Raw genomic sequence first — 25,613 nt, 5'->3', positions numbered from 1 at the left:
TTAAAAAAATGGATGGAGATGTATCTGTGTATAAGATGCTCCCTAGTTTTTGACTTTGTTTTTTTAGGGGGGAAACCTAGCCTTATACACAGAAAAATATGGTAACTTGCCAGAGCAGGCAGGATCTATCAGTCAGCCTAACATTCTGCTAGATGATGTCATGATTCCTCCTCTGAAAAAGTGTCCTAGAGCTAAGTGCCCCTGCACTCCAATGCTGCTCTGCCACTGCTTGTCACCATGTGCCACTGCTGTGTTCTGTACAGTTCCTAGCACATTGTGTTAAATTAACTGTTGTTACTATCCGTAATCAGGGACACAGGTGGCGCTGTGGGTTAAACCACAGAGCCTAGGACTTGCTGATCAGAAGGTCGGCGGTTCGAATCCCTGTGACGGGGTGAGCTCCCGTTGCTCGGTCCCAGCTCCTGCCAACCTAGCAGTTCGAAAGCACGTCAAAGTGCAAGTAGATAAATAGGAACCGCTCCAGCGGGAAGGTAAACGGCGTTTCCGTGTGCTGCTCTGGTTTGCCAGAAGCGGCTTAGTCATGCTGGCCACATGACCCGGAAGCTGTCTGCGGACAAACGCTGGCTCCCTCGGCCTATAGAGCGAGATGAACGCCGCAACCCCGGAGTCGGTCACGACTGGACCTAATGGTCAGGGGTCCCTTTACCTTTACCTTTTACTATCCGTAATCAATCATGGTTCTCTACCAATCCACTCTCCCATTTTTCTATTTACTACCTCTTGGAAATGTAGCCACACAGGTGCTTAGAACTGTTTTGATGCCACTAACACAGATGTGGGGGATATTTGGTCCTCCAGACGACGCTGAACCACAAGCTGGCTATTGGCCGTGCTTGCTGGGGCTGATGGGAGTTGTAGTTCAATGACATGCACTAACTTATTAATAGGTAAGGTTGCTATTGGGGACAAAGGTGGTGATGTGGTTGGGCTTGCTGATTGGAAGATCGGCGGTTTGAATCCCTGCGATGGAGTGAGCTCCCATTGCTCTGTCCCAGCTCCTGCCAAACTAGCAGTTCAAAAGTAGATCAATAGGTATCGCTGTGGCGGGAAGATAAACAGCATTTCCATGCACTCTGGTTTCCATCACGGTGTCCTGTTGCACCACAAGCATTTTAGTCATGCTGGCCACATGACTCGGAAATCTGTCTGTGGACAAACGCTGGCTCCCTCAGCCTGAAAGCAAGATGAGCACCGCAACCCCATAGTCGCCTTTGACTGGACTTAACCATGCGGGGCTCCTTTACCTTTTGCTATACAGTGGTACTTCGGGTTACATACGCTTCAGGTTACATACACTTCAGGTTACAGACTCCGCTAACCCAGAAATAGTCCCTCGGGTTAAGAACTTTGCTTCAGGATGAGAACAGAAATCGCGCGGCAGCAGCGGGAGGCCCCATTAGCTAAAGTGGTGCCTCAGGTTAAGAACAGTATCAGGTTAAGAACGGACTTCCGGAACGAATTAAGTACTTAACCAGAGGTACCACTGTACTGGACCGAAGTGACAGGGAATGCAAAGGAGTCTTGTTAACAGACCAGCTTAAGGAGTATGCCATCAGGTTTCACAGAACTCTGCGCAATAAAGAGTTCTTTAAAACTCAAAAGCTTCCACCCTTAGATAAATGTAAGTTAGATGCTGGAATGAAGTTGCATGGTTTTAGTAGAAAGGTTATAAAGAACTAAGTAAAAATGGATTGTTAATGGGTCAAAGTGTAGAATTTAAGGTCAAATTGTGTTAAGATAAATTATAGAACAAAAATTGAGAAAGATGGAAAGGATTTGCTGAAATAGCTATTTGAATTAGAATACAAAAAAGGGAGGTGTGAGGAGGTCGATGAAACAAGTAAATGAAAGATAAAGATATGGAAATACTGGATATGTTTTTAAATGTTTTTATTTTTAAATGTTTTTGTTTTTCTTATTGTTTTGTTGTACTGTTTTTTATTGTGCTTTTAATTTTTGAAGTATTGTAATTTTTTATTGTCTTTTTTCTTTTTTCTGTAACTGTTAAATCTTTAATAAATATCATTTAAAAAAATAAATAGATAAATGTAAGTTGGTCCAACAAAACATGTTGACAGGTTGGCAAAAAAAGGGGGGTAATCAAGGAGAGTTGCTGAAGGGCAGACACACCCTCCCTCCCTAATTCTCGAGGCTTTCTGCCCCACCTCTGCTGGCTGGAAGCCTGGTACATCTGTACCCCCTTGAGCACTTCTGCCCACGCACCCCCTATTCGTGGCACATGCTGCTGGGGCAGGGTGCCCAGGTGGCTGTCACTCACGGAGAGATGGGACTGTTTCATTACTTGCTGCTAGTCTGCCGCATGCATTCTGGCTGGCGCTGAGTGCCCAGAGGCTGGGTGGGCCGCCAAAGCCAGCCCCAATGTGACAGAATGCAGCTTACCTATCCATGGATTATTGTAACTCGCTCTACGTGGGGCTGCCCTTGAGACTGACCCAGAAACTCCAACGGGTGCAGAATGCTGTGGCGAAACTCCTTACGGGGTCCTTGCTGCGGGATCACTTTCACCCGGTACTATACCAGCTGCACTGCCTCCCGGTGGAGTACAGGATCAGGTTTAAGGTGCTGGTTTTAACCTTTAAAGCCCTATACAGCCTAGGACCCTCGTACCTACGGGACCGCCTCTCCTGGTATGCCCCACAGAGGAACTTACGGTCTTCAAACAAAAACATCTTGAAGGTCCCAGGCCACAGAGAAGTTAGGCTGGCCTCAACTAGAGCCAGGGCTTTTTCGGCTATGGCTCCGATCTGGTGGAACACTCTGTCACAAGAGACTAGGGCCCTGCGGGACCTGACATCTTTCCGCAGGGCCTGCAAGACAGAGCTGTTCCACCAGGCCTTTGGTCAGGGCACAGCCTGACTCTCTCCCTCGGCAATCTTCGCGGAGCTCTGGCCCAATGGTTGCCAGTGGCTTGAATTAATTAATTTTATAATGAATGATTTTAGAGTGTTGTTTATGCTGTACTTTTGTACTGTTTTATTGTTGTTAGCTGCCCTGAGCGCGGCTTCGGCTGGGGAGGGCGGGATATAAATAAAATTTATTATTATTATTATTATTATTATTATTATTATTATTATTATTATTATGTTTTGGGGGTGGAGAGGAAATCTAGAAGCTGTTTTGTAGAGCTATTTTTTCATCCTTCTGCCACTCCTGGCAAATGACTTTTGAGGATAAGGCAGGAGTTGGTTAAAGGTAAAGGTAAAGGGATCCCTGACCATTAGGTCCAGTTGTGACCGACTCTGGGGTTGCGGCGCTCATCTTGCTTTACTGGCCGAGGGAGCCGGCATACAGCTTCCGGGTCATGTGGCCAGCATGACTAAGCCGCTTCTGGCGAACCAGAGCAGCACACGGAAATGCCGTTTACCTTCCCACTGGAGCAGTACCTATTTATCTACTTGCACTTCGTTCTTTTGAACTGCTAGGTTGGCAGGAGCAGGGACCGAGCAATGGGAGCTCACCCAGTCATGGGGATTCGAACTGCCGACCTTCTGATCAGCAAGCTGTGGGCTCTGTGGTTTAACCCACAGTGCCACCCGCGTCCCCAGGAGTTGGTTACTCGCCCTTTATTCCTAGTTCCTAGATGTGGGTGGCACTGTGGTCTAAACCACTGAGCCTCTTGGGCTTGCCGATCAGAAGGTTGGCAGTTCAAATCCCTGTGACAGGGTGAGCTCCCATTGCTCTGTCCCAGCTCCTGACAGCCTAGTAGTTCGAAGGCACGCCAGTGCAAGTAGATAAATAGGTACTGCTGTGGCGGGAAGGTAAGCAGCATTGCTGTGCGCTGTGGCTTCCATCACAGTGTCCCGTTGCGCCAGTAGCGGTTTAGTCATGCTGGCCACATGACCCGGTAAGCTGTCTGTGGACAAATGCCAGCTCCCTCGGCCTGAAAGCGAGATGAGTGCAGGAATCCCATAGTCGCCTTTGACTGGACTTAACCGTCCAGGGGTCCTTTACCTTTTTTTAACCTTAGTTTATTCGCAGTTTTGTGTGTGTGTTTTTAACCTTCCTGGTTCTTTATTGTGTATAGCTTGAATGTATGGGAAACCATGTATGTAAGGAGCTGCATAGACTCCATTTCCTTATCCGCACTAGTAGTTAAATCTTATTTCAACACGGATGATGAGGCAGTTTCTTCCACAGCACCTGAGATTAGCTTAGGAGGCAGAAGTTACTGCTCTGTGCCCCTCAATGTCTACTGCCTGAGGTGCTCATCTCACAGCTGGAACCCCTGGAATCTTGCCCCACTCAGAGACAGAGGTGGTAAAGGTAAAGGACCCCTGGGTGGTTTAGTTCAGTCAAAGGCAACTATGGGGTTGCAGCGCTCATCTCGCTTTCAGGCCGAGGGAGCCGGCCTTTGTCCACAGACAGCTTTCTGGGTCATGTGGCCAGCAGGACTAAACCGCTTCTGGCACAACGGGACACCGTGATGGAAACCAGAGCAGTGCACGGAAAAGCCTTTTACCTTCCCGCCATAGCGGTACCTATTTATCTACTTGCACTTTGACGTGCTTTCGAACTGCTAGGTTGGCAGGAGCTGGGACAGAGCGACAGGAGCTCACCCCGTCGCGGGGATTTGAACCGCCAACCTTCCGACTGGTAGGCCCAAGAGGCTCAGTGGTTTAGACCACAACGCATGTGTCAGGGGTTCAGGGAGAGAGGCACAGATGAGGGAGGAGACTGAGAGCGAGGGGGAAGAATCCCGGAACGAGGAGGAGGAGGATGACAATGACTTGAGGGTTTCCATGAGTCTTTCAAGTGAATCGGAGGATTCCCAAAAGGGGGCGCCCCTGGTCAGGCCAAGGGGAGCCACAGGGGGGACTCGTCAGGAGCAGGGGAGCAGCAGAGGAACCCCGAGCGGGAGTTGGAGATCGGGGCCGGCTTCCCCGCCGGAACGGAGTGAAGAGGGTGGAGTTCCCAGTGTGACAGACGAAGCAGAGCAGGAAGCAGAGAGGGGAAGGAGATCGGGGCAAGACGTCCTGCCGGAAGGGGCGGAGAGTAGTACAGAGAGTAGTGTAACTGTCAAGAGGAAGGTCAGAGGTAGCGAACGCGCGCCAAGTTCAAATGTGGAGGCGCGCGGAAATGCGGAGAGCCCGGAGGAGAAGCCTGGTCCCAAAGCACGGAGGAGGGGGGAGCAGGCGTCTGGGGACTCAGCGTCAGGGGAATCCAGGAGGGAAGGAACCCAGGGGGGCAGAAAGACCCTGCGGAAAAGGAAGGACAGGAAGAGGTGGACCAGCACAAGCCTCTTAAACTGGTGTAGAGGCGGGACTGATTCAGAGGGGACTTCAGCGGTCTAAGCGTAACAGACGTGGGGCTGCGCACCTCGGCTGTGGAGCAAACAATGTACTTCAATAAAGACTTTTGTAAATAAAGTGGACTTGGCGTTGGTCTCTTGTGAGCTGGGACCTGAGGCAGCCCTGACAGCATGCAACAATATTCATTGTGGCTAGTAGCCTGATAGTAGCTATCAGGAACAACACCCACAGCCATGCCCCCAAGGAGAGTCGACAAAGAGCAATATACTGCATAATACCCAATTTATTAGGATCAGCCTGATTGCAACCCGCTAAATGGCTTCCTAGGAGCAAGCACCATTGAATCCAGTTCTGCTGACTTCCGACTAAAAGGGTTCAACTCGTGAAACGCGGAGAACTTTTAACAAATGAATCTACGGCAGCCTGGAATGCATCCTTTAACTTTTAATTGGAAATGCTAACCATCTTGCAAAGAAGTGTTACTATTCACACCATCAAGAATTAGAAGCGCCATCAAAGGAAAAGAGACTTTGCTCAGACGATGTTCCACATTCTCCGCCTTCCTCTGTTCTAATCTGTCACAAACAAATTTGAAAGCTTCATTAGCATCACTTCATTTACTTGCCAGAGCAGAGAGGTTCTGTCAATTACCCCCTGCTCTTAAGAGAGAGAGAAAGAGAGAGAGAGAGAGAGAGAGAGAGAGAGAGAGAGAGAGAGAGAGAGAGAAAGTCCTGGAGCTCCATTCCTCCTCCACTAAAGCTTTGCAAATTAATAGATCTTTACATTCAAAACTGTAATGCTAGAAAAATGAATTGGAAGAACCCAGAGGCCATTTAATTTACCAGCTGAATTGCACAACCACTTTATCCCCTCAGCTACCTGACCGTAACATTTACGGGCAGAATTTTACTGAGGCTTCCGAGCATTCCTGGGTAAGCAAACACAATCCTGTGCTTTCAGCTTTTAATTCGTTTACTGTTTTATATTGCATTTTAATTGATGCGTTTGTTTTGTGAGCCGCCCACAGAGCTTATGCTTGTGGGGTGGCTACATAAATTCAGTTAATAAAATAAAAATAATGAATAATACATCCTTCCCAGAAGAATGAGCAGCGAGGGCTCCATCTGGGAATTCTGCTTTCCCTAGAACGTGGTCCTGGTTTGTGAGACAATTCATACACTCAGTAGAGGCAGTCCCTGCTTCCCAGGGCTTCATGTCTTAGAAGAACCGTGCTGGGACTTGAGTCTGCCTGCCAGGCATATTGCCTAGGGCTGAAATCTCCGCCCTTCGACTCAAATATTTGAAAACAGGGTTCCCAAGTGGAAAAGCAGCTGGGAGATGACACTGACTGCACACACATCATACATGTAAATCACATTTTCCACCCAAAGAATATTGGGAATTGTAGTTTGTTAAGGCTGCTGTGAACTGTAGCTCTGTGAGGGGGTAAGTTATAGATCTCATGGTATTTTTTGGGGGGGGGTCTACACTGTAGCAGGAACCCCCACCCCCACCCCAATCATTCTGTTTGTACAAACTTCACACACACACACACACACACACACACACACACACACTACATACGCCACATTTCTGTTATAAATTCATAGAAAATCAACCATACATCGGATTTGCACTGTTCCATTTTTATTTTACTCCATATGACAAGAACTAACAAAAGGGGGTGGCTTGGCCCTGGTCAGCCATAATCCCTTCACTGTCTCAGCACATCTGCAGGAGCCCTGCCCAGATGATCCCAGACAGAAGACAATCAAGATCACAAAGAACTTGCATATGGGAGTGGATTCAGCATGGACTGAAACAAAGGACAATGATCAGATCTTCCCTCAGGGGGCAGGAAACTGCAAACTCCCCTTTGTCTCCTGGAAGTGACTCATGGGGAGGGGGGAAAGGAGGAACCAGCCAGGTGACAAGACACTCAGGTTACCACCAACTCCTCCCTCAACCCCTCCTTTCTGTAATGTATGCATGATGTTTCTGGGGGTGGGCTTGACCTAGAGGAGGGAAATTTTCAAAAGTTTTTATAAGACCTGGCACACTATTTTTCTGGGTCTTTCCTCTCTCCTGCAAGTGAGGGGAACACCCTGATGCATCAGTTCAATAAAGGCCAAGCCTACAGGCTGCTGTTTTGCTCCAAGTTATCCTGGTTGGTGTCTTTGTTTTGTCCAAGGGAGCCCTCAGATTTTTCCGGTAACAACACCGTCCAAGTACATAGTCAGAAGCTGACTTTGTTATCATTGCTTCAAATTTGTCAGAAATGGTTCCTTGGCACTGTTTTTTAGGGTGAGGGGGGCCAGCGTTGTGGCTCTGATGGACCTTTGGCAAGAAAGACATACAAACAACATAACCATTTGTTATTTTTTTTGGATCTAGATACAGAAGGAATGCTACCAAGCATCTGACGACTCGGTCGCCCCAGATACTCTGGGCGGCTTCCATAATGTATAAAAACATAACAAAACATTAGACCAGGGTCACCGGACCCAGAGGCAACCTCAGCTTCCTCTGACGAGGCTGAGAGTGGAGCACCTGCAGGCAATGGGTCCTCCATCACCTCAGGAGCCAGAGCAGACTCAGCTGGTGCCTGCACCTGAGGATCCAGCACAGGTGAGGACCCTTCAGGTTCAAGCCCCTGCCCCAGCTCAGCCGGCCCTGGAGGCGGGGACTCCTGTGCAGGCTGGGATTCCTCAGGTTCAGCCTCTGAATCAGATTCCCAGGCCATCACACCAGGAATTTGTTCACCCCCCCCCCCCCAAAAAAAACCTCCAAACAAACATGGTCTGAGGGACAGTGGACCGGCCCACAGCTGAAAAAGGCTGCTGACCCCTGCATTAGATCTTAAAAAGCTTCCGTATACAGGACTGCTTTCAGTTGTCTCCTAAAAGTTAGTTACTCATCTCCTTGACATCTGATGGGAGAGCGTTCCACAGGGAGGGCGCCACTACCGAGAAGGCCATCTGCCTGGTTCCCTGTAGCTTCCCTGTAGCTTCACATCTAGCTCAGGCTCTGCATCACGATACCCCACCGTCCCTAAAGGTACCCATGCTTCTTGTTGCCTTTCAAGGCAATTCCTTAACTTTCCCCAACCCAGCATAAAGCTAGGTGTTCTCCCAAGCCAAATAGCCAAGGCTATGCTATTTAGTACCTCTAACTTGTCATCAGTAAGATCAGGGGTCGGCAAACTAAGGTCCGCGGGCCGGATCAGATCCAACTGCCTTCTAGATCCGGCCCACGGACGGTCCAGGAATCACTGCGTGGACCGCCAGCGCACACATGCTTACCCTCTCCCTCACACAGTGGCACTTTTCTCCTCAGGTAACTTGTCCCACGGCGGGCGTCATCGACGCCGGGAGTCGGCTTGCCCGCCTGCCCGCCTGCCTCCTTCATTCCTCCCATGGCGTTCAGGCAGGTTGTTGTGGTGGCTGCGACTACCGCTTGCGGGTTGGCAGGTGGCTCTGTCTTCTCTTTTTTTCCAAAAAAAATTATTGGTTTTCCAAAATTTTAAACAAACAAACATACATCTTAACTGTACTTGATCCAGTTTTAGTAACATTCTTAAGTGACTTCCTCAAATCCCCCTGGCTGAATTTCAGTGTATATCATTGTAACAGTTTTCCAAAACCATTTTTCTCATAAAATTAACTTAATCACTTAACATCTTACTTTGTTTTCATTTTGACTTTAAACATATTATTCTCTAACATCACATAATTAAATCCTAAGCCAATCTGGTATTTGCAGGTTTTTCCAGTTAAGTTATCTTAGCATATTTACCGTAAGTAAATATTCTTTGAATTTCATCCATTCCTCCTGGTACTCTTCCTCCTCCTGGTCGCGGATTCTTCCAGTCAGGTCAGCTAGCTCCGAAAGGTCCATCATCTTCATCTGCCATTCCTCCACTGTTGGGACTTCTTGTGATTTCCAATTCTTAGCTAACAAAATTCTAGCTGCGGTTGTGGCATACAAAAACAATCTAACATCTTTTGGGGGCAATTCCAAACCTATTATTCCAAGAAGAAAGGCCTCTGGTTTCTTAATACTCTGTCTTCTTCTCCGTGGTGCCTCTCAGGAAGGAGCAGCAGCAGCGTGGGTAAAAGCTCTGTTGACCCCCCGGTTCCCCTACCTCCCTCCGTGGGTCCTCCGCCGGGGCTGCTGCTTCTGTCTTCACCTGCTGACACAGCCTCCTAACCCACCACAGCGTCTGGCTGGCCGGAAAAGCCCAACTGCAGCTATTGGGACGACAACTGGGACAGGTAAAATGAAGCATCTTCAGGCCTCTTTGTGGGTGGGCAAAAATCGTTGATTTTTCTCTCTCTTCAAAATATAGTCCGGCCCAAACAAGGTCTAAGGGACAGTGGACCGGCCCCCTGATGAAAAAGGTTGCTTACCCTTTAGCAAGATGCTCATACAGTGGTACCTCAGGTTAAGTACTTAATTCGTTCCAGAGGTCCGTTCTTAACCTGAAACTGTTCTTAACCTGAAGCACCACTTTAGCTAATGGAGCCTCCCGCTGCTGCCACACTGCCGGAGCACGATTTCTGTTCTCATCCTGAAGCAAAGTTCTTAACCTGAAGCACTATTTCTGGGTTAGCGGATTCTGGAACCTGAAGCATATGTAACCTGCAGCGTATGTAACCCGAGGTACCACTGTACTATGCAATGTAGCATCGTATGTTACTCAAAGTAGCAAAGCAATTTCTTGTGGCTCTGTTAGTTTTGGAGGCGTGAACACTCCCAGAATCCTGGCCATTATCCTGACCCAAGGAAAAGGGATTTTCCCCTACCTACAGAGCAGCAGCCCTGCCCGTTCTTCTGCAGTGTGGATTAGCATGCAAGCCCTGCTACAGGAATCAGTCACTTTGACTCCTTGATTTAACTCTCTTCCTCCTTAGGGCTGCCAGAAATCCCTAATCTAAGGTTTAAAACTGTAGCCATCAAAGCTTTCCCTGGAGGGGTGAGGGTGGGGAAGCAGAGAGGCTATTTTGGAGACACCCCACCGGCCTCTCTGGGCTCTCAGATTCGGAGCAACTTTCCAAGGGATGCATGCCAGTGGTGGGTGGAGCCAGAGAGGAAAGTGGGTGGAGCAATAAATGCAAAATGTAGGCTAGTTTCTACACACATTCCCTTCCAGGGGTGCCAACTTGAATAAAATATGGGGGGCAGATAAGTCCCGCCCCGCTCAATCAATCACATGACACGGCACACACATACCAATTGAATGGCAATGCCCATTAACTTTTTTGGGAGGGGTGTTGGGCCCTTCAAATATTTTATGTTTGAAGTATCGGCCCCTAGGAGTTGGCTCCTATGTTCCCTTCTCTTTTATATATATATAATTTCTATTAAATTTTCTGTTTTACAATTTATAGTACTGTACTCATTTTTTCACATCCTTAACATATATAGAATAACTTCTCTTCTTCTTCTTTTCATGGTTCATTTTGCCATGAAAAACTATACCATTCAGTATTCCACTTTACATCCTTCAAAACTTATTTACACTGTTGAATTTATCTTAATGCTGCCAGCGTTTTCAGTTGTACACAGTTATTTCCCATATATTCAACAAACGTTTTCCAGTCTTCTCTAAACTTATGTTCTTCTTGGTCTCTTATTCTATATGTTAAGTCCCCAAGGTGCGCATATTCTGTCAACTTAAGTTGCCATTCTTCTATGGTTGGGACCTCGCTCGTTTCCCATTTTTGGGTTAACAAAACATGAGCCACAGTATTGGCATACATAAATAACCTTTTTTTGACACCTGGGAATTTCAGTCTGGATTATCCCCAACAGAAAGGACTCAGGCTTTGGGGGGGGAGGGGGAGTACTTTTGAACATTTTTCCAATTCATTATATATCATTTCCCAATACTCTTTCCCTGTTTTACAAGGCCACCACATATGAAAGAATGTGCCCTCAAGCTCTTTGCATTTCCAGCACCTATGTTCCCTTCACTATCCTCCAGTCAGACAACCATGAAGCAGAAAATTACTGCCCCAAGTTCTCCCTTCTGAACTTATTTTTAAAGACCCAAACTTGTCTCAGGGCCTGGTGACCAGCATAAGCAGTAAGAAGACCCTTTCACACTGAAAACATGGGTTGTTGTTTTTTTTGGTTTGTTTTCCTCTCTGCCAACGTTTACCGCAGGTTCTCTCACAATAGTAGGCTACAGTGGCAAAACCGTGGAGAAAACACACCCTTGTGCAAATTAATTGAAACAAAGCATGTCTTCTATGCCACACTGATCAGTCTGTCAAGCACCCACAGAAGAAGATGTTTTGAGGATGCTTCAGTTATTACGATGTCGGAAGCCTGCAGACAACAGAAGGAATGATGCGCTCGCCACAATATATTGAGGTTCTACAAAAGAGAGTTATCCCAGAGCTGGAAAAGAGGTGTCCTGACGGTACTAGGATATGACAGCAGGACCCAGCCCCCCGTCACACATCGAAAGTGGTGAATAAATTCATGATAGAGCAGCAAATACAGGTACGTGATTGGTCAGGGAATTCCCGGGACGTAAATCCCATGGAGAATTTGTGGGCTATATGCAAAAGTTGCCTCCGTGCTGTAGACTGTACGACTATGGAGAAGCTCATTCAGGCACTGATTCAAGTGTGGTACAGGGATCCGAAAATCAACAGTGACTGTTCGAAACTAGTAGACTCCATGCCAAATCGTGTTCAAATGCTGCTTAAAAATAGCGGAGGTCATATCTGTTACTAATGTACCAATATGTGAGTTTTGTGCATGTATATGTGAGTTTTGTACAACAAACAATGAATTTGGTACAGTAGTCTATTGTAGTTTATTGGGTGACAAGGCAGCTAAAACAGTGTCTGTATTACAGACAAACTGGTTTAGCCCTTGTCAGTGAATCCTGGGGATTTGGAAAGCCTTTGCACCCATAGTTCTAGTTACAGGTAGGTAGCTGTGTTGGTCTGCCGTAGTCGAAACAAAATAAAAAAGTTCCTTCCAGTAGCACCTTAGGTAAAGGTAAAGGTGTTGGGATACTGCCAGGGAGACATCATCCATCAAGGCCCCACGTCGATTCCGGATGATCCATCGATCTCCCGTAGACATGCAGTATCATTCAATTAGCGACACGAGCCCCAGAAATAGCTTCCCACATTCCAGAGTTCTTGCACGCTCTATCAGCAGATAATGCACAGCGAAAGATGCACGCAGGAGAGCATTATTTACAAATTTATACAGCGTTGGTCAGAACAAAGAAAACATGACTGCCTGCTTCGGTGTCTCAGGCACAGAGAGAGAAAACGAAAGCAAAGACAAAATATAAACTTCCTGTGAACAGGAAATATGCAGACTCTGTGACTCACAAAGCCTGCTCCCTTTTAAGGTGGAATGGAAATATCCTAACAAAAGGGACCCCTGACCATTAGGTCCAGTCGTGACCGACTCTGGGGTTGCTGCGCTCATCTCGCTTTATTGGCCAAGGGAGCCAGCATACAGCTTCCGGGTCATGTGGCCAGCATGACTAAGCCGCTTCTGGCGAACCAGAGCAGTGCACCGAAACGCCATTTACCTTCCCGCCAGAGTGGTACCTATTTATCTACTTGCACTTTGACGTGCTTTCGAACTGCTAGGTTGGCAGGAGTAGGGACTGAGCAACAGGAGCTCACCCCGTCATGGGGATTCGATCCGCCGACCTTCTGATCGGCAAGTCCTAGGCTCTGTGGTTTAACCCACAGCACCACCCATGTCCCTTATTGGTTATGAACTTCCGTGTGCATACACACTTTTTCAAATACTGCATGCACACGAAAGCTCATACCAATAACTAACTTAGCTGGTCTCTAAGATGCTACTGGAAGGACTTTTTTAATTTTGCACCCATGTTCTGCTTGTGTGCTTCCTGCAGGATACGTTGGGCTCTTTTATGCTTGAAGTATTGAAATGCCATGGAGATTTTGCCTTGGGATCAAATGGCATTTAAGCCTTCTAGAGAAGGCCTTTCCGAATCCAGCTTAAGTCAGACCTGTTCCCTCTTTCCTCAGAAGCCAATATTCAAACAGGTACGGTAAGTCAAAGGCAATTTCTTCTTCCCACTTTCCTGAGATCGCTAAAGAGGCAAGCACAAGACTTTAGGATCCAAGATAGACATCCTCCTCTCCTCCTCTCTTGCATATAAACACGCACATCTCCCCACCCATCCTTTTCTAGGTCGCTGATGGTCTTTACAAAAAATGCTGGTGGAGCTGCCAAGCAAAAGAGGAGAAGAAAACCAGAAAAAGAATAGTTGTAAGATTCATGAGATGGTGTGACAGGCAAGAGAGATTATGGAACTGCTCCCTGCAGGAAAGGCTGAAAGAGTTGGATGTTTTTGAGTAGAACAAAATATGGTTAGCAAAGAGGGAAATGCAGATGGAAGGAGGGATGAAAGCTGTTAACAATGAAGGAATCTTAGAGAAGAATCGCCCAGAAAGTATAGGACAGGGGTCTGCAACCTTTAAGACAAAAAGAGCCACTTGGACCCGTTTCCGAAGAAAAAAAAAACTGGGAGCCGCAAAACTCGTCATTATAAAAATAACTTTTTTGTCACTTTTTTATTATTTCTTTGTTTCACCCCTCAGAATTACTCCTCCTCATAGAAATAAACGTTAAATTAACAAGTTACCTTTTTGTGTGTGTGTGTTCTTCACTCCCCTTCAAAACAGTGACCAGCGAACATGCCCTCTTTCAATGCATTGACCAGCGTACATGCCCCTTACAATGTAGCGGGCGGGCGGGTGGGCAGGAAGGTGACGTTGGGACGGTGCGTGACTAACGCACGCACCGCCCCCATGCGACGTCACAGCCAGTACAGCGCCCGCCACAGTGGGGAGTGTCGGGGAGCACAATGCGCCTCCTCCCCTCGCTACTATCCGCCCCGGAGCCGCAGCAAAGGTGTAAAAGAGCCACATGCGGCTCCGGAGCCGCGGGTTGCAGACCCCTGGTATAGGAGAAAAGAGGCAAAATGCACCTCAAAATTCAGGGGCTTTGGCTAAATTGTGCAGAAATGGAAAATAAAAGTGCTCTCCCACACTTACAATATTGGCATTCCCATTATTTGTGGTGATATAGAAAAATAGGGGTGCTTGGATTTTGCTGCCCAGCTCCCCAAGGGACTGAGTCCTCTTAAGTCCATGAGGGGTCAGAGATGAATGGATGGAGGCAGGATGCAGAGAAAGCAAGGCAGATCTTTATTTTTCTGTTGAAACCAAATTCCCTCCCCTCCTAGAAAGGAGGCAAGAGAGACCCAGAACCAAGAAGAAACATCTCTTTGCATTTTGACATGGAGGAGGAGGACATCCCCTCTACAAACTGTCAGAAATTGCATCACACATAAGGTGGGGTTAATGTGGCTCAGTAAGGTGTGATATTCCTGAGGATTTGGCAAATTTTACATAACGTAGTTCCAGACACAGTTTACACAAAACATTAGCATTTGATAAGACAATCAGGACGCCCCTCAGACATCTCTCAATGCAGAGCATCTGGGCAAACAATGACAATTAATACAAAGGAGGTTCATAGATACAGGAGAGGAATCCCTTGAGGAACGTCCCCTGATTGCTATCAGGCAAGGGGGATGAAGGAGGCAGAGGAGTACCGTATTTTTCGGACTATTGGACGCACCGGTCCATAGGACGCACCTAGATTTGGGGGGGGAAATAAAGGCAAAAAAATTTATTCCCCCCCCCCGCCAGGCGCGGGGCTGGGGCGGGGAAGCCCGAGCTTCCCCCTCCCCCAGAACGGGACCCAGAGCCATGCCGAAGCTGCGCGCAGCTTTGGCATCGCTCTGGGAGCTTGCGGGGCTGGGGGAGGAGGAAGCCTTCCGCCAGCCTCCAAACCATGTCGGGAGACAGCGGGATGGCGCGCTGCGCCTCTCCCGCTGTCCCCCGAGTTTGCGGGGCTGGGCCAGCCTTCTAACCAAGTCGGGGGACAGCGAGAAGGGCGCGCTGCGCCCCTGCCGCTGTCTCCCGAGTTTGCGGGGCTGGCGACGGGGAGGAGCAGGCTTCTCCCCCCGCCAGCCTTCTAGACAAGTCGGGGGACAGCGGGAAAGGCGCGCTGCGCCTCTCCCGCTGTCCCCCGAGTTTGCGGGGCTGGCAACGGGGAGGAGCAGGCTTCTCCCCCCGCCAGCCTTCTAGCCAAGTTGGGGGACAGCGGGAAGGGCGCGCTGCGCCTCTCCCGCTGTCCCCCGAGCTTGTGGGGCTGGCGGTGGGGCTCTCCTGAAGCCTGGAGGTTGTGGGGCTGGTGGGGGGGAGAAGCAGGCTTGCTTCTCCCACCCCCAGCCTCCAGATCAGGTCGGGGAATAGCGGGATGGCGGAGCGCCGCCATCCCGCTATTCCCCGACCTGATCTGGAAGTTGTGGGGCTGGGGGGGGGGAGAAGCAGGCTTGCTCCTCCCACCCCCAGCCTCCAGATCAGGTCGGGGAATAGCGGGATGGCGGAGCGCCGCCATCCCGCTATTCCACGACCTGATCTGGAGGTTGTGGGGCTGGGGGGGGGGAGAAGCAGGCTTGCTTCTCCCACCCCCAGCCTCCAGATCAGGTCGGGGAATAGCGGGATGGCGGAGCGCTGCCATCCCGCTATTCCCCGACCTGATCTGGAGGTTGTGGGGCTGGGGGGGGGGAGAAGCAGGCTTGCTCCTCCCACCCCCAGCCTCCAGATCAGGTCGGGGAATAGCGGGATGGCGGAGCGCCGCCATCCCGCTATTCCCCGACCTGATCTGGAAGTTGTGGGGCTGGGGGGGGGAGAAGCAGGCTTGCTCCTCCCACCCCCAGCCTCCAGATCAGGTCGGGGAATAGCGGGATGGCGGAGCGCCGCCATCCCGCTATTTCCCGACCTGATCTGGAGGTTGTGGGGCTGGGGGGGGGAGAAGCAGGCTTGCTCCTCCCACCCCCAGCCTCCAGATCAGGTCGGGGAATAGCGGGATGGCGGAGCGCCGCCATCCCGCTATTCCCCGACCTGATCTGGAGGTTGTGGGGCTGGGGGGGGGGAGAGAAGCAGGCTTGCTCCTCCCACCCCCAGCCTCCAGATCAGGTCGGGGAATAGCGGGATGGCGGAGCGCCGCCATCCAGCTATTTCCCGACCTGATCTGGAGGTTGTGGGGCTGGGGGGGGGGGAGAAGCAGGCTTGCTCCTCCCACCCCCAGCCTCCAGATCAGGTCGGGGAATAGCGGGATGGCGGCGCTTCGCCATCCCCCTATCCCCCGAGCTTGTGGGGCTGGGGGGGGGGAGAAGCAGGCTTGCTTCTCCCCCCGCCAGCCTCCAGATCAGGTCGGGGAATAGCGGGGTGGCAGCTCTGCGCCTCCCCGCTGTCCCCAGCTTTTGGGTGCAGGCTGCTGCCCGCAAGCCTTGCGAGCCCGCGGGACATCCCGCCGGGCTTGCAAGACTTGGGATAGCTTCCTGAAGCCTGGAGAGCGAGAGGGGTCGGTGCGCACGGACCCCTCTCGCTCTCCAGGCTTCAGCAAAAGCCTGCATTCGCACCATAGGACGCACACACATTTCCCCTTCATTTTTGGAGGGGAAAAAGTGCGTCCTATAGTGCGAAAAATACGGTATTTAGGAGAGCCAAGAGGGCTTTTGGATTGCTCTCCTGTACTGTTTTAGACATGTGGTTTATATACTTATGTGTGTTTACCTTGTGCAATTACAGATATCTGTATCTGTATATGAAGAAGTGTGCATACCCACAAAAGCTCATACCAATAAAAAACTTAGTTGGTCTCTAAGGTGCTACTGGAAGGAATTTTTTTGTTTGTTTGTTTCAATATGAAAATGGATATTAATATGACTCTCCTACAGAAAAGCCAAGGCCTAAATTCCAAGTAGGGCCTGCCCTTGAAGCTGACCCAGAAACTCCAGCGGGTGCAGAAGGACCCTCCTTACGGGGTCCTTTGCCGCAGAATCACATTCATCCAGTGCACTGGCTCCCGGTGGAGTACATGGTCAGGTTTAAGGTGCTGGGTTTGACCTTTAAAGCCCTTCACGGCCTAGGACCCTCTTACCTACGGGACCTCCTCTCCTGGTATGCCCCACAGAGGACCTTAAGGTCCATAAATAACAACACTTTGGAGGTCCTGAGCCTCAAGGAGGTTAGATTGGTTTCAACTAGGGCCAGGGCCTTTTCAGCACTGGCCCTGATCTGGTGGAACGCTCTGTCACAAGAGACCAGGGCCCTGCGGGATTTGACATCTTTCCGCAGGGCCTGCAAGATGGAGCTGTTTCTCCTGGCCTTCGGCTTAGACTCACTCTGACCCCTTATATGGGATTTGGTATATAAATTTTCCCTTGGCTTTTTTGCTGTCCCGTGTAGGACCAGCATGGATAGCTGGCTCGGGTGAATATCTGATGTTTCTTCCCTTTGTGGTGTTGATTTATGGGCTACTAGTAAGATGAGATGGCAAGAATAAATATTGACATCCTGGGCATCAGTGAACTAAAATGGACGGGATTGGGCGAATTCAGTTCGGATGACCATCATATCTACTCAAACCTATCCATTCTTAAGGAAATCAGCCCTGAGTGCTCACTGGAAGGACAGATTGTGAAGCTGAGGCTCCAATACTTTGGCCACTTCATGAGAAGAGAAGACTCCCTGGAAAAGACCCTGATGTTGGGAAAGATGGAGGGCACAAGGAGACGGGGACAACAGAGGACGAGATGGTGGGACAGTGTTCTCGAAGCTACCAGCATGAGTTTGACCAAACTGCGGGAGGCAGTGGAAGACAGGAGTGCCTGGCACGCTCTGGTCCATGGGGTCACGAAGAGTCGGACACGACTAAATGACTAAACAACAACAACAAACTAAGATGAGGCTGCATTTTAAGTTGTATTTTAAGCCATCTTTTAATTGTTTTTTTCCCCAATTACGTTTTATTGTAATTTTGTATTTGGTGTTAGCCGTCCTGAGCCTGGCCTTGGCCGGGGAGGGCGGGGTATAAATAAAAATATTTGATGATGATGCTGATGAAGTGAAGGGACGCGGGTGGCGCTGTGGGTAAAAGCCTCAGCGCCTAGGGCTTGCCGATCGAAAGGTCGGCGGTTCGAATCCCCGTGGCAGGGTGCGCTCCCGTTGCTCGGTCCCAGCGCCTGCCAACCTAGCAGTTCGAAAGCACCCCCGGGTGCAAGTAGATAAATAGGGACCGCTTTCTAGCGGGAAGGTAAACGGCGTTTCCGTGTGCGGCTCTGGCTCGCCAGAGCAGCTTAGTCACGCTGGCCACGTGACCCGGAAGTGTCTTCGGACAGCGCTGGCCCCCGGCCTCTTGAGTGAGATGGGCGCACAACCCTAGAGTCTGTCAAGACTGGCCCGTACGGGCAGGGGTACCTTTACCTTTTTATGATGAAGTGCCATGCAATGATCTTTTTTTGTTCCCCTCCACAGCCTTGGCTGCAACTACCTTTCCAAAGGCGTTGCATCTCTGCTCACCTCTCCAGAGAGAGAATTTCACAGTGCCTCCTATGGGGGCATGTTGGCAGCTTCCTCATGTTACCTGGGTAACATTTCCCAGATAGCTATAATCTCCTGGAAGGCAGATAACAGAAGCCAATGTGGACTTTGAAGATAAGCAAGCTGTCAGTCAGAAGGTGAGGTTGACATGACAGTTAAAAATGTTGTTGCAGCTCTTGGCAGTGGATGGGGACAATCTCGATGCAATCGGGCTACGGATTCTGCTGCTTGCTAATGAGTTCTTGTGAGGCAGTATCTGCCTTCATTATGCGGGCGTCAAAGGCGCAATGATGCATCTGCTTCTCGTTCCAATGGAACCAATGGCAGACAAATCCATCACCGCAAGTGCCATTTCACGTTTACGAAATGGCCACTTCACATCTCTTTCTCCTTCCACAGGAAACATCGGAGAACAGTTGTACTTGCAGCCTGACAACCTGAAGCGTAACAGAACAGTCTAGGGCAGCGCGGCCCAACTTTTCATACCAAAAGGGCTGCAGGAGTACTTTGGCATGGCACCCGGGGGCCGCACATTGCCCTTCCATGCCCAGGGTGATGGGGAACCTAAGAGAGATGTCTGGCTTTGGGCAGTAGGTGGAAGGACTCTAGGACTCTGTCAGAGTCTTCACTCCTTCTTCCCAAAGCCCAGCGCCTCGCTTACCTGGCTTTGAGAAGGCAGTGTGAGGGTGTGATAGGAATTTTATGGTCTTAGATATATGGCAATGTTCATAACTGCACATACATAGATCAACACAGGAAGACCAACCTGGAACCATTTTGATTCCTAAACTGACCAAATATTTTCTCTGCAAGGTCAAACTGGAAAAGTCTCCCCATTGTCTCTTTCCTCACAAATCCTGTCTCAAGGATATGTCTGTTTGAATAAGGTGTGAGCCTGTGACCTGGCCCAGGAAATAAGTATTTTACCACTACAAAAGAATGGCCAGGCTCCCTGGGAAATCCAATCAAGTAACTTGCCAGACAGGAGATAAACTGTGACAGGAGAAAAACAACATTTAAATTTCTGTGATGTAGGTGGGATGTATCTGAGGGGTGGTCTTAGGTTACACCCCTTCTGTGATGTATGTGTAATGTTTCTGGGGGTGGTCTTGATCGAGGGAATGGGAATTTCAAAAGTCTTTATAAGGTCTTGCACAGCATTTTTGTGGGGCCCTTTCCTCTCCTGCGTGTGAGGGAGCACCCTGTTGCAACAGATCAATAAAGATCAAGCTTACTAGCTGCTTTGCTTCTCAATATTCTCTGGTTGGCCTCTGTTATTTTCTCCTACCAATAGGGAACCTATGTAAGGACTCTATATGGGCTCTTGGATACCCCATAAGGGAAAAGGGCATATTTTATTTACAACAGAGGCGTCAAATGTTGCCAAGGGCCACCCAAAAAGGCATTGAGGGCCACATGCAGCCCTCAGCCACACATTTAATAATAATAATAATAATTTATTATTTATACCCCGCCCATCTGGCTGGGTTTCCCCAGCCACTCTGGGCAGCTTCCAACAGAATATTAAAGTACAATAGTCTATTAAACATTAAAAGCTTCCCTAAACAGGGCTGCCTTCAGATGTCTTCTAAAAGTCTGGTAGTTGTTTTTCTCTTTGACATCTGGTGGGAGGGCGTTCCACAGGGCAGGTGCCACTACCGAGAAGGCCCTCTGCCTGGTTCCCTGTAACCTCATTTCTCGCAGTGAGGGAACCGCCAGAAGGCCCTCGGAGCTGGACCTCAGTGTCCGGGCAGAACAATGGGGGTGGAGACGCTCCTTCGGGTATACTGGTCAAGGCCGTTTAGGGCTCTTAAAGGTCAGCACCAACCCTTTGAATTGTACCCGGAAACGTACTGGAAGCCAGTGTAGGTCTTTCAAGACCGGTGTTATGTGGTCTCGGCGGCTGCTCCCAGTCACCAGTCTAGCTGCCGCATTCTGGACCAGCCTGGTCTGGGGCAGGATACATGACTGGCTTTGGTGAGGGGGTAACTTTCATTTCTTTTAAATAAGAGCTGGAAAAACTGGGGTTCTCTAGGAAGAGTGGTATACCTCATCTTCCCTGACTGCCGGCCATGTTGGCTGGAGTTGATGGGAGTCCCATATCTGAAGGGCTACAGGTGAGGAACCTGCTTAAAGGTTTGGGATTCAAATCAATGGTGGCACAATGGCTAAAGAAGGAAAGCAATAAACAGAGAAAAATAAATCAATGAGCTTTTGCAAAGTAATTGTATACTATTTTCCAATCACTGTTTGTACTCTGTAAGCCCCATTACATATGGCATGTTAAGGCCATCATCTAGTTAAACAAATCTGTTGATCAATTAATGCTGTATCTATGTGCGTATGGGTAAACATAATGCTCCTGAAGCAAGAAGTGTACATAAGCAATAACAGGCATAATATTTTTAAGACAGGAATAGGAAACCTGCAGTTCTCCAGGTATCAGACTCCCATCAGTCCCAAGCAACATGGCCAGTGGTCAAGGTGATATTGTCCAACAGCATCTCCAGGACCACAGGTTCCCCATCCCTGAGAAAAGATAGCTTCCACAATGCCTGCTTACCTGTACAGTGGTACCTCGGGTTACATACGCTTCAGGTTACATACGCTTCAGGTTACACACTCCGCTAACCCAGAAATAGTGCTTCAGGTTAAAAACTTTGCTTCGGGATAAGAACAGAAATTGGGATCGGGCGGCGTGGCGGCAGCAGGAGGCCCCATTAGCTAAAGTGGTGCTTCAAGTTAAGAACAGTTTCAGGTTAAGAACGGACCTCCAGAACGAATTAAGTACTTAACCCGAGGTACCACTGTACAGGGAAAGCACAAGGCAGGAACTAGGAGAGAAGCTGATAAGGGGATACACTCCAGGCCTGTCCCTTTAAGGACTGCCAGACCTCATCCACGAAGGTTAGAGCATGAGAAGGATAGTCAGGGCCGATGTGGAGCCATCTGGAACTAAGGCTCCATTTGTGTTCCTTTACAGTGATCCGTCTACAATGGGCGCTCTCTGGCTAGGAGATGGGCGCTCTCTGGCTAGCTGGACCTTCCACCTCCCAGGCCTTGGGTGGACTCTGCCGCCTCAGGAAAAAAAAGTGCTTGCCGTGTGACTTTTTAAAATATAAACACATGCATTAAAAATTACATTTTAAAAAACCATCTGCCTAACTAAAACGTGCACCATTTTAGCCAATCCACCAAACTTGTTTATCAATTAAATACCACACCTCTACTCTGTGTGTGCACATAAAGGTAAAGGTACCCCTGCCCATCAAATCTAGACAACATCTTAAAAAGTAGAGACATCACCTTGCCAACAAAGGTCCGTATAGTTAAAGCTATGCTTTTCCCAGTAGTGATGTATGGAAGTGAGAGCTGGACCATAAAGAAGGCTGATCGCCAAAGAATGGATGCTTTTGAATTCTGGTGCTGGAGGAGACTCTTGAGAGTCCCATGGACTGGAAGAAGATCAAACGCATCCATTCTTAAGGAAATCAGACCTGAGTGCTCACTGGAAGGACAGATCCTGAAGTTGAGGCTCCAATACTTTGGCCACCTCATGAGAAGAGAAGACTCCCTGGAAAAGACCCTGATGTTGGGAAAGATGGAGGGCACAAGGAGAAGGGGGCGACAGAGGACGAGATGGTTGGATAGTGTTCTCGAAGCTACAAACATGAGCCTGACCAAACTGCGGGAGGCGGTGGAAGACAGGAGTGCCTGGTGTGCTCTGGTCCATGGGGTCACCAAGAGTCGGACACGACTAAACGACTAAACAACAACAACCCCTGCCCATACGGGCCAGTCTTGACAGACTCTAGGGTTGTGCGCCCATCTCACTTAAGAGGCCGGGGGCCAGCGCTGTCCGCAGACACTTCCGGGTCACGTGGCCAGCGTGACAAGCTGCATCTGGCGAGCCAGCGCAGCACACGGAACGCCGTTTACCTTCCCGCTGGTAAGCGGTCCCTATTTATCTACTTGCACTTTGACGTGCTTTCGAACTGCTAGGTTGGCAGGCGCTGGGACCGAGCAACGGGAGCGCATCCCGCCGCGGGGATTCGAACCGCCGACCTTTCGATCGGCAAGCCCTAGGCGCTGAGGCTTTTACCCACAGCGCCACCCGCGTCCTCTATGTGTATGCACATAGAGATCTATTAAAAAAAGATTCTTGGGCCTAAGTGATTGATACTGAAATGGAACAGTGCAGGCAGATTCATTGTGTTTTTGTAAGGTTGCCCCAAGGCTCTTTTGCTATAGGAGGCTTAAACGTTGTGTTACTTCTTCAGGCTTGGATGTGGAGGGAGCAGCAATCCCAAGCTTGCTTCTATGCTGGCAGAATGCAAGCTTCCTTTGCTCACATTATTGGAAAACATAAAACCGCTGGATCCAGAGCCTCAGGGTAGCTGGCAAACTTAGCAAAAACAGAATGCCAATAAAAAGCTACCATGAAATATTTAAAATATTAAAACAAACAACACACTGTAAAATATGCTTCTGAGCGAGCCCATTCTCATCCGTGGAAGTAAAGAAACAAGAGTCAGCTAGCAAGGTGAGGACCCAGCTAGCAAGTCTTTCTTCCATCATCACTGTCCTGTCCCCTTCTAGGAAGGAGGAGGGAAGGCAGGGCTCTCATTCTGCTTGGCACCTGAGCAAGTGGGAATTGTCTTTTCTGTAGATGACTTCTCCTGCTGCACAGGGTGGGCAAGCGAATGTTTGGATCTCATGGCAGTGCCTTTACCTTTAAGAATCCCATCCTCCTCTCAAGAAGGGGACCTGCTCTACACAGATCTTAAAGGTAAAGGTACCCCTGCCCGTACGGGCCAGTCTTGACAGACTCTAGGGTTGTGCGCTCATCTCTCTAGAGGCCGGGAGCCAGCGCTGTCCGCAGACACTTCCGGGTCACGTGGCCAGCGTGACGAAGCTGCTCCGGCGAACCGGCACCAGCGCAGCACACGGAAACGCCGTTTACCTTCCCGCTATAAAGCGGTACCCATTTATCTACTTGCACTTAAGGGTGCTTTCGAACTGCTAGGTGGGCAGGAGCTGGGACTGAACGACGGGAGCTCACCCCGCTGCGGGGATTCGAACAGCCGACCATGCGATCGGCAAGTCCTAGGCGCTGAGGTTTTACCCACAGTGCCACCCGCGTCTTACATGCCAGATAAAACCTGTGCAGGAACAGAGTGGTGACTTTTCATTTAAAAAAATCCTGCTACTTTCTTCCACTGGAACCATTTTTATTTCTTGCTGCGGTTTGATTTGTCATGGGTATATGGTACTCTGTACAATGTGCTGTTTTACAGTTTTAGAATTTTTTTTGTTCTTCTACTAAGCCATATTTGTAGGTATCGGTGAAATACAAATTCCAAAAGGGAAAATTACAGCTCTGCGTTGGAACTGACTCTCAGAGAAGTGTGTGAGTGATCAAAACCTGCACCTGACTTATTTGCTTTTAGAATTGCAGAACATCGGAAGATTGCTCCAAATGCATTATGCAATGTAACTCTTTCAAAGCTAACTGGGGGGGGATTGAAAAAGAAAATAACATGATGGGTTCTACCCTTCTTTTAACTGTAAACAAGCAAATTTTATTTATGAATCTCAATTTGCTTGACAATAAGAAGTGGTAAATATTCTGCTGTTTCAAAGGCACTTTTCCATACTTGTGGGAACTAAGCCAGCAAAGTTTTTAAAAAATGGGTGCTTTGTCCCATGGTACATGGAAGAAGTAGGTTGATCAAATATCCTAACCCAAAAAGAATGGCTGGGTCTTCTGTGGATCCAGGAATATAATGATCAAAACCTGTTTGCATTTAACTTGCTAGAGAGATGCTAGATTTCTTTACTCTGAGCAAAACAAATATTTGACTTGGGACATACTTCCTTATGATGCAGGGGCCCATTGAAGTGGTTTTTTTGTGTGTGCCATCTCCAGTCTGACAGTGCTTCTTATTAGATGTTGCTATGCCAGTATTCCAGCATAAGTGCATCTTTGTATGTGAACACCCTACCCCATTAAACAAGCAGATAAAATACTGCCATCCTCCTGAGTTAATTGAAGCTCTCAGATCCATATAACTCTTTCAAACGATTACATCTCCAAGACATGAAGAGAAAAGTCTCCCAAACAAGGCAGCAATTGGATAGTAAATAATGCATCTGCAACAGCACAGAGGAGCACATTACTGCTTGGCTCACAACGGCAAAGATAGAAGTATCACAGTTTTAAGTTCTGCCTTTGGCGGGCGACGGGGTGTTTTCATGCCAACTGAAATATTTATCTCGCAAGTGAAACCACACTGTCTGTGAGGAAGCCTTTCACAAAAGTTCCACAGAAATCCTTTCCTGAAGATTCTGTGTTCAAAAGACCATCCTTTCACACCTGTTGCACGATGTATTCGTCAAATGCCTGGCGTTGATAGCATGCAATACTGTCCAGCATCCACTCTCGTGAGACTACAGTAGCACTGCATTGCGGTGGGATCCCTGCAATACAAGATCAATTGTGAGAATTTTAATGTCCACACTCTCTTGTTCCCCTTCTCTCTACCCAGAGGGCTCAGGAATGCACTTTCTTTCAGAACATCTTTGATGAATGACCTTTCAAAATGCCAGACGCACAAAAACTGCAAATGACAAGGGGCAGATTGTGTGAGCGGGTTTGAACTGTTGCTGCAACATCCCTTGACATTACTTGTTAGCTATTTGTTTAGCTATCAAGCAACTTTGAGTGATAGTGTGCATGTGTGGGTAAGGATGGGCCAAGCCCATGACCTAATCTAAGTCACTAATCCACATCCCTCGCCCTTCATGTTGGGGAAAGAGAGGGAGGTATACGTGATGCAGTGGAAGA

The 25,613-nt window shown here is 48.8% G+C and overlaps 1 protein-coding gene and 1 long non-coding RNA gene across 4 annotated transcripts in view; both read right to left on the bottom strand.

The window, feature by feature from the left end:
- Positions 1-6,916: 6,916 nt before the first annotated feature.
- LOC144325148 (uncharacterized) overlaps positions 6,917-25,613 on the bottom strand; it is a 197,776-nt gene continuing 179,079 nt past the window's right edge. Inside the window, exon 2 of the long non-coding RNA XR_013390468.1 lies at positions 6,917-7,306. This is a non-coding gene — a long non-coding RNA (uncharacterized LOC144325148). The remainder of the gene's footprint in view (positions 7,307-25,613) is intronic.
- BRCA1 (BRCA1 DNA repair associated) overlaps positions 23,202-25,613 on the bottom strand; it is a 57,708-nt gene continuing 55,296 nt past the window's right edge. For all 3 annotated transcript variants that reach the window (XM_028701749.2, XM_028701750.2, XM_028701751.2), the window contains one exon: positions 23,202-25,246. In XM_028701749.2, coding sequence (XP_028557582.2) covers positions 25,137-25,246 — 110 coding nt within the window. In that variant the 3' untranslated portion in view covers positions 23,202-25,136. The remainder of the gene's footprint in view (positions 25,247-25,613) is intronic.

This window comes from Podarcis muralis, chromosome 13 (genome assembly GCF_964188315.1).
Source record: "Podarcis muralis chromosome 13, rPodMur119.hap1.1, whole genome shotgun sequence".
Taxonomy (NCBI): Eukaryota; Metazoa; Chordata; class Lepidosauria; order Squamata; family Lacertidae; genus Podarcis; species Podarcis muralis.
The sequence above is the reverse complement of the archived record's forward strand: the minus strand, read 5'-3'. Positions and strand labels throughout refer to the sequence as shown.